A 10,069-nucleotide genomic window follows, 5' to 3' on the forward strand; every position below is an offset into this window, starting at 1 on the left:
GGCAATTACTCACATACGACAACATATCTAACCTAATAAGGTATGTTAAAAAGTTAAAGTCATGATTTTATAAATAGAAGTAAAATATGATATTTTAATATTGTGATTTAGTTAATTTATGGTTAGAATTTAGTTTTTGCATTAATTTAACATTATTAACCAACTTATAATAATTATTAGAAAGAAATTGAAAAGTCATGGAGGTTTCAAATGCATGTGGTGCAAGTAAAAATGCCTCTTTTATAAGTATATTAGGCGAATGCCCGCGCGTTGCGCAGAAACGCATATATAGTTGAAATCGTTACAAATATATGTTTTCTTAAATATAACAATAATATTATTAAATTTGATATAATAATCGTATACTAAGTTGATATAATATATTGATTATTTTGAATTATATGATAATATATACATCTATTAAAACTGCATAATTTCAATCGTTTGAATGGCCTTTATCCGCGGGTTACTCATAAATGAAAATAAAAAGTAATATATTGTTTAATGTTATATAGTTGTTGTTATTGTTAATTAATTTTTTAAAATTTATTAGCTTAACGTTTTAATTTCTATCATTGTAATTATTTAAAACATCAAACATTTTTTTTTTGTTTTTAAAGGTAACAATATAATCATTTATATATAGTTATTTTTAATTATTGTTATTGTAAGTTATTTTAAGCTATTTATTTAAAAACTTTTAATGATTATAAAAATATCTTTATCAAATATTTTAGTTAAATTTAGAATACAATTTAGTTTTTGCATTTAGCACTACAACTGATCACTTTTAATTATTCATAAAATATTTTTTGGGTTTTTTAAGTGGAACTCAAAAAACATCAAACATTGTTTCTTAAATTGTTAATTTAAATATAACATTACATGGTCAACTTAAATATAAAATTCAGTTCCACTTAAAAAACCCAAAAACTATTTTCTGAATAATTAAAAGTGATAAATTGTAGTGCTAAATGCAAAAACTAAATTGTAATCTTAATTTAACTAAAGTATTTGCTAAATATATTTTTATAATCATTAAAAGTTTTCAAATAAGTAGCTTAAAATAACTTACAATAACAATAGTTAAAAATAACTATATATAAATGATTATAGAGTTATTTTTAAAAACAAAAAACAATGTTTGATGTTTTAAATAATTACAGTGGTTTATACAACAATAAATTAAGTCTAATAAATTATGTATAATATGTTAAAAGATAAAGATATAACTTTATAAGTAGAAATAAAGATATTATTTTAATATTAAAATTTAGTTTATTTGTGATTACACTTTAGGTTTGATATTTATTTAACCTTATTAACCAAATTATAATCATTAATAGAAAGACACTACAATTTATCACTTTTAGCTATGTACAAAATATTTTTTAGGTTGTTTAAGTTGAACTAAAATTTATATTTAAGTTGACTCTGTAGTGTTATATTTAAATGAGAAATTGTCAGAAAAGTCCAAATATTTTCAGGAAAATTACATTTTAGTCCCAAGATTTTTTTTTGAACATAAAAGTCTCGACTATTTGTAAAAACATGATAATATGTCATTTCCTGTTAAAAGAAAAAAATGACTTTTTTGTAAATTTGAGCCAAAATGAAATAATCAGAACTTTTATGTTCAAAAAAAAATATTGGGACTAAAGTGTAACTTTTCTAAAAATATTGGGACTTTTCTGACAATTTCCCTATTTAAATTAACAATTTAAGTATTTTATATAAACTATTCAAAACTTATAGCCTTAAAATAATAATGGTTTACGTACAACAACATTTTAAAACTAATAAATTAAGTATAATATGTTAAAAGCTAAAGACATAACTTTATAAGTAAAAGTAAAAATATTATTTTAATATTGAAATTTAGTTTATATATGATTACACTTTAGGTTAAATATTTATTTAACCTTATTAACCAAATTATAATCATTATTAGAAAGAAATTGAAAAGTCATAGGAGTTTCAAATGAATGTTGTGAAAAGAAAAATGATTCCTTTATAAGTATACTAGGCGAATGCCTGTGCGTTGCGCAGAAACACCTATATAGTTGAAGTCTTTACAAATATATGTTTTTTTTATATAACAATAACGTTGTTGTTAAATTTGATATAATAATTTGTATACTAAATTGATATAATATATTGATTATTTTGAATTATATGATAATATATACATCTATTATAACTACATAATCTCAATCGTTTGAATGACTTCTACCCGTAAGTTACACATGAATAAAATATAATATAATATATGGTTTAATGTTATTTATAGTTGTTGTTATTGTTAATTAATTCTTTAAAATTTATTTGCTTAATGTTTTAATTTTTATCATTACAATTATTAAAAACATCAAACATTGTTTTTTGATTTTAAAGGTAACAATATAATCATTTATATACAATTATTTCAAACTATTGTTATTGTAAATTATTTTAAGCTACTGATTTGAAAACTTTTAACGATTATAAAACTATCTTTAGGAAATATTTTAGTTAAATTGAGATTACAATTTACTTTTTGCATTTATCACTACAATTTATCACTTTTAACTATTTACAAAATATTATTTGGTTTTTTAAATGGAACTGGAATTTATATTTAAGTTGACACGTTAATGTTATATTAAATTAACAATTTAAATATTTTGTCGAAACTGTTCAAAAGTTGTAGCTTTAAATTGATAATGGTTTACATACAACATTTTAAATCTATAAATTAAGTATAATACGTGAAAAGTTAAAGACATAACTTTATAAGTATAAGTAAATATATTATTTTAAAATTGAAATTTAGTTTATTTATGATTACACTTTAGGTTTGATATTTATTTAACCTTATTAACCAACTTATAATCATTATTAGAAAGACACTATAATTTATCACTTTTAACTATTTACAAAATATTTTTTTGGTTGTTTAAGTTAAACGAAAATTTATATTTAAGTTGAGCATGTAATGTTATATTTAAATTAATAATTTAAGTATTTTATACAAATTGTTACAAAATTGTATCTTTAAAATGATAATGGTTACATCCAACAATATATTAAAACTAATAAATTAAGTAATATGTTAAAAGTTAAAAACATAATTTTATAAGGAGAAGTACATATAATATTTTAATATTTAAATTTATTTTATATATGATTACACTTTAGGGATGATATTTATTTAACTTTATTAACTAACTTATAATTTTATTAGAAAGAAGTTGAAAAGTCATGGAAGTTTCAAATGAATGTGGTTAAAGGAAAAATGCATGGGAGTTTCAAATGAATGTGGTGAAAGGAAAAATGTTTCCTTTATAAGTATACTAGGCAAATCCCCGCGCGTTGCGCGAGAATAGAATTATATAGTTAAAATAATAACTTTTACCAAATTATTATTTAATATTTCTACTTTGAAACAAAATGTTAGTAGTAAAGCAAACATATAGTTAACATATTAGTTTTATTAAACATTATAGTTTAATTTTTAAGTCATTGTGATATATACAATTATTTGATAATTTTATAAACCGTTTAAAATTGTGTAAATTATATATCAAATGAATGATAATATAACGGGTAACAAAACGTATGAACAAAAATATAAACTGCAACTTTTAGTAACATAAAAATAGAAAAACATCTATTATAACATTTGTATTAAAAAAGATATATATACAACGAATAATAAAAAATATGGAAAATAAACACTATAACTTTTAATAACATAAAAACACTAAAACATCTATTATAACATTTATATTAACTCTTCATATTTAAATCACAAATCTCTTCAAATACATTAATGTTTTTAATGAGCAAAACTTTACAACCTCATGAAAGAAAGGAAAATAAAAAGTTATTAGTGATTACTAATTAATAATCATAAGTAAAAAACTCTTGAGTTGTAACTAATAAATATACATAAATTAAAAAACTCTTAAGTTGTAGTGTGAGTTTCAAATGAATGTGGTACTTTGGAAATGTATATTTATTATTATTATTATTATTATTATTATTATTATTATATTCGTCTAAATAATTGGTTTTGATGCATCATTTTAATCCCTTCAATTATTATATATAAAGATATTTAATTATAAATTTATAACATACATAGGTGCATATACATGTTAAACAAATCACATATAATATATATATTTTCGTAAATGTCATATGTAATTCTTGTCGTAGTAATATGGATAAATTACTTTCATATGAAGAACATATCATTATAGGTATATCATAATTACATATCAAATGTTCAAAATTATATTATCTTTTAAATATTGTCTTTTAAATATGTTGTGTAGGATAACCCAACAAAAAAATAATAGAAAATAAACCTAATCAAAATAGAAAAACTACAATCAAATAAATAAGAGCATTGGGTGGTTGAATATATAAATAAAGATGTTACATAAACATAATTTAAATCAAAAGAAAAAACTAACATTCGTCAACTTTGCTCAAACAAAAAACTTATATCCATTTTATGAATATTCTTTCTTCATTTAACATCATTCAACCATAGAAACTTAATGACAATTCTTCACTAACCTGCAATCAAAATATTTTTCTTGAAAAAAAAAGAATCAGAAAGATATTCCAAGCAAAACATTGATGTTTGGAGAGTCACATTCAAGATTGAGTAATACACACAAATCACATATAAAGATTAAATGAGAAATTGAATATAAAGAAAGAATAGAAAAGCTTCATTTGTTTTGGTTGAAAGAAAAATCATATTACAATGACAAAACTGCACAAATGGTCCCTGTGGTTTGCTCAAAATTGCCACTTTGGTCCAAAAAAGTTTTGACTTGCACCACAGGTCCAAAGTTTTCATTTTGTTGCGAGTTTGGTCCAGTTTTCTATAAACCTTTTCATAATGACTATTTTGCCCTTATATTTTTCTTTTTCAGTTTTTTTATTATTTAAATATTTATTTTGATTAAAAGAAAAAATAAAAAAGAAAATTTTCATTTTCTATTTTATTTTTATAATTTTTATAAAAAAATAAAAAAATAAAAATGAAATCTCTCTCTCTCTCTCTCTTCCAACACCACACACTACCCTTATACCTCCCTCACTGGATCGAAAACCACTCCACCAACATACCTCAGACCTTCTTCACTCCCTTCCATCCTTTTTCTCATCCATTTTCTTCCAAGAAATACAAAGGAAAACGTAGCAGCCACCACTTGTCACCCCACTGCCACATTCTGCCATCGTGTACCACCATTTCACAACCCAATATCCCTCCTTCTTCCGGTGACACAACAACCCCCAAGCAACCCTCCAACCTGCTGCCTTACCTCTTCCCTCTTCCCCTCCGACGATCACTGCCGATATAAGCAAAAAGGAAGCAGTCGATAGACTGTCGGGCAACCTCCTGCCACCGTAGAGCTACTCTTGGTCACCACCATCGACCACCTTTGTTATGCTTCTGCTGCTACTACGTAAGAATGACAATGAGAGGTTGAAGTCGCCGACAATATTAGGTTTAGGAGGAGAGGTACGTTACTCATGTCATCTGAATTTTGAGTTGCAGGTATGCTATCATTGTTGCTCCAATTGAGGGTTTTCGAGCCCTAATCACACCTAAATCAAAATTGTCGGGGCAAGCTTCAATATCTGGTAAAATCACACCGCAAAGAGAGGGTAATTCGAACCCTAGATGGATGAAGCAGGAAATGACGAGGGAGCTGTTTGGGAATCGAAATAGGAGGCAAAGCGGAAGATGCTCGACTACCTTTCTTCTCCGGTGAATAAAGAAACATAGTTGCTTGTGATCGGGACTGTTTCAGCGGAGATCGACCCTGATCAGAGGGTGTTTGGGTTCGCCAGTCGACACACGAGGGAGAGGCTGGATAGCTTGATCGGAGGCAGCAGCCTCCGGTCTCTGTTTTGGGTTTCTCGACGAGTGAGAGAGAGAAAGAGAGAGAGAGAGAGAGAGAGAGAGAGAGAAAGATAGAGAAAGAGATTCTTTTTTATTTTTCTTTTAATCAGAAAAACATTTAAACAAATAAAAAATAGAAAAAGAAAATAACAAGGGTAAATCCGTCATTTTAAATATTTTTAAATCAAATTGGACCAAACTCGCAACAAAATGAAAACTTTGGACCTGTGGTGCTAGTCAAATTTTTTTTGGACCAAAGTGGCAATTTTGAGCAAACCACAGGGACCATTTGTGCAGTTTAGTCTATTACATTTACCATCGATGCGACATAACCCATTTCTTCAAATCATCATATTTTGATCGTGAATGCTTCAACTATATGAAAACTTTTGAATCACAATATCTTCAAATCCTTCTTACATGTAAGATTTTATATAACACAAAAGACACAAAAGATTGACCTTTTTATAGTAAACTTTTCACTAAATGCTAATTAAACATAATATAAGTTATAAAACTTTTGAGTGTTAAATCATAATTAAGAAAACTTTTGAGTTGCATTAGTTAAAAAAGGGGGTTTCAAATGAATGTGGTTTGAGGAAGTTAAAAAAGGGGGTTTCAAATGCATGAGATTCAAAAAAAAATGCTAGCTTTATAAGTATGTATGATATAGATATAGATATAGGTATATAGATATAGATATAGATATAGATATATAGATATAGATAGATAGATATAGATATAGATATAGTTATAGACACTCTAAAGTATTTGTAGCCTTTTAAAGGTATAGGAAGACAAAGCATGGAGGTTGACAAACAACTTCCATATTTGTTTAATAAAATTGGCCATACCTCTTGGAAAGAGGGTGATTTTTTTAATTTTTATAAACTTTAAGTTTATAAAATATAAAGTTTGTCTTTAGGTAAAAGACAAAAGAATCTAACTAGTCCAAAATATTGTGCATGACTTATTAATTCATATCATATGAAACAATAACTAGTTATATTCTCTTATAATTATTATTTTCATAAAAAATAATTATTCTCTAATTAAAATACAAGAAATGATATTATTTATTAATAATCATATTAATAATAAATATACAAAATGTGCCAACTTGATAAATGTGTGACCATATATGATCATATATTATTAACAATACCACTCCATAATTAATCTTGAGCATATATATTCAACAATATATATATATATATATATATATATATATATATATATATATATATATATATATATATATATAGAGAGAGAGAGAGAGAGAGAGAACTTGTAACCGACCCATAATAACCAACGTATAACGATCCGCAAATTAAACACATAATCATACCTGGAAATGTATTTAAGTAAAATCATATTATAACTGAAAATTACATCAATATAATTGTTTTGGACGTTTAATATACCAAATCGAAAATAGCATGAAATAGAACACAAATATATAACCACCTATTCGTTTCAAGAATGAATAAGTTTGAGACTTTGTGTTTGAAAATTTGGTTTTTAGAAAATGAGTAAATTCAATTTTTCTAACATAAAATCATGATGACATCTTTATTTTTTTTCTCTATTTATACAAAAATACAGCCTATATCATATATAATTTTGAATGATACATAGGGAAAATGACTCAGGAAGGTAACCATTGTTGTTGTTCATTTTTCTTCATTTTTTATACGCTATTTACTATCGAACTTGTTTTTTATGTTCACAAAATACTATAACGACCGATTATTATAGATTTAGCCGGTCAAGTTAAATTTTCCAGCCAATATATGATTTTTCCGATGACAGTATGAATTTTCCAATGAATATATGAATTTTTAGTGAATATATGCTCTTTCCGGTGAAAAAATGATTTTTTCGACGAAAATAAGAATTTTCCGGCAAAACTATGAACATTATAAATGACTTAAACCTACTTTTAAAATCTGCGAAACCTGAACTTCATTCCAACATTAGTTCGAGCTCCATTCCAACAAAAACTAGCATGACTACATGAAAAACATACAACAAATCGGCGGGGTTCGAACCTGATTTGCAAAAACTAGAAATCTATGGGTTCTTTGTTAGTTCTTGTTCTTGGAATGATCTCAAAAACAAATCTTCAAACAAATCAGAAAGGATCTCGAACATGCTTCACCACAACAGATCTCGAACGATTTCGAACAGATCTGAGCAGATCTCGAAATGATCTAAACATATATCGACCGGGGAAAGTAGATTTCTGATAGATCTACCCTAAAACATCAAGAACATGTACCTTAGAAAATGCAACTTGAAATCGAACCCTAGGTTCGTCTTCTTGTTCTTGGAACGATTTAAGAAACCCAAGAAATCGAAAATCAAAGTTGAACAACACTCGAAGCTGATGAACAACCTACAAATCGAGAACCTGATTCGTTAGAGACTCACTAGAGAAGAGGAGCGGAGAGTCGTCAGAGATGTCAAAGTCGCTAGAAACCTTTAGCAACCGGTAATTAAGGTATTTTTCGAACACCAACAAATTAAATGGTAAATGATATACAATTAATATATATATATATATATATATATATATATATATATATATATATATATATATATATATATAAAAACAAAAACAACAGTTACGTTACCTAATAATACATTTCCCAAATACCATATATCAAATACAATGACCCCAGTAAAGACATAATTCCAAATATTCATTGTTATATTTTACATATGTTACTATCAAATAATACACCAAGATGAATCAATGAAGAAGAGAATTCCAAACATTCATTGTTATTTAGTATTTCACATATAACAAAAAAAAAAACTTTACCATATGCGATTTATGAGCTTAACCAATTAGCCATAACTCAAAACACAAATGTTAGTATTTATCCTAATCCTTTTTAATAGGATTTGTACAAAGTAATTACAAAATTTGACATAAACTACTCAACTTTTAAGAGAAATTGATTCACATATTTCCCTTTCAATTTTGTTTTTTAAATAAGAAAAAATATATTAAAACATATGATAATTAAACTTCTACTGTCGGAGGAGCTAGATTCAGATCGAGGTTAATTTCTCGTTTCGAATAACTCGTATCACGTGGGATGTAATCCGCTACAGACGACGACTCCGACACACTCTCCGCCCTACCACCATATCCACCGTCAAAATGCTGCTCCATTTGATGGATCGGGTACTGGTGAGCCCGGTTCATTGCCATCTCGGGTTGCACTCCAAAAAACATAATCGGTTGCGCGTGAGGAACAAACGCCACCGTCTGTTGGTTCCCATTCACAAAAAACTGATACCCACCACCAACCGACGACGCCTCGCCGACAAGACACCTCATCAGATCCAGTTCCACCGGAGTGTTATTCTCACTCTCCCGGCTGGAATGAGTAGACTCCACGGTACTACTCTGACTGTAATTCCCACCGGTGACGCCATCCAACGACGGAGGGAAGTTGATCTTCGCCTTAGATCCACGAAAGTTGATAGCTGCGGCGTCGTATGCTCTCGCTGCCGCCTCCGCCGTATCGAAAGTACCCAACCAGACACGCGTTTTCGTCCCGGGGTCACGAATCTCAGCCGCGTAACGACCCCATGGCCTCTTCCTCACTCCCCGGTAATGAACTTCGTTCACCGCAGCAGCAACCTTTCCCGCCGTCGTGACAGGTTTAGCAGTTTCATTCTTCATAACCATCGTAGAATTTTCTATTGAAATGAATTTCGTTTCCGTGTTTGGTAAAGTGGTAACGATGTTTAATGGAAGAAAGGAGGTGTCTTCATTATATAGATGGGTTTTAAGAGAGAGAAAGAGTGTGCGTATGTGTGAGAGAGAGAAAGGTGGAGTGTGCGTGGGGTCAACGGGTGGTTTGACTGGGCGGAGGCAAAAAGCGCCGCCCTACCGGGTGCGGTGGGGCAAGTGGTTACGTGGCACGCGTTAAAGCAGAATGACAAGCGGCGAAGACGTTGATGTGCCGGCTTTCTATTTAATTATTTTTGTTATGTTTTTGGGCGGCTGCGTTTTCACTACACTTTCTTGGATGAAATAATGTATAAACTACACCAATGTTTATGAAATTGACAAAAACTACCCTTAAAGTTTTGGTAGCAGTTTGGAGCCACATTTTTTTTTATGACCGAGTCATTGATTGT

General features: G+C 28.1%; 1 protein-coding gene across 1 annotated transcript; it reads right to left on the minus strand.

The window, feature by feature from the left end:
- Window positions 1–8,679: 8,679 nt before the first annotated feature.
- On the minus strand, window positions 8,680–9,692 carry LOC145134022 (ethylene-responsive transcription factor 4-like). Its single transcript, XM_079068952.1, has one exon. It carries the CDS (start codon window positions 9,612–9,614, stop codon window positions 8,940–8,942), a length of 675 nt encoding a protein of 224 aa, XP_078925078.1. The 5' UTR covers window positions 9,615–9,692; the 3' UTR covers window positions 8,680–8,939.
- Window positions 9,693–10,069: the final 377 nt, after the last annotated feature.

Source organism: Lactuca virosa, chromosome 8 (assembly GCF_052849685.1).
Source record: "Lactuca virosa cultivar CGN04683 chromosome 8, Lactuca_virosa_CGN04683_v6, whole genome shotgun sequence".
Taxonomy (NCBI): domain Eukaryota; kingdom Viridiplantae; phylum Streptophyta; class Magnoliopsida; order Asterales; family Asteraceae; genus Lactuca; species Lactuca virosa.

What these genes read in the sequence shown, in the direction of transcription:
- LOC145134022 (XM_079068952.1), bottom strand. Translation starts at nt 9,614, where the DNA reads ATGGTTATGAAGAATGAAACTGCTAAACCTGTCACGACGGCGGGAAAG.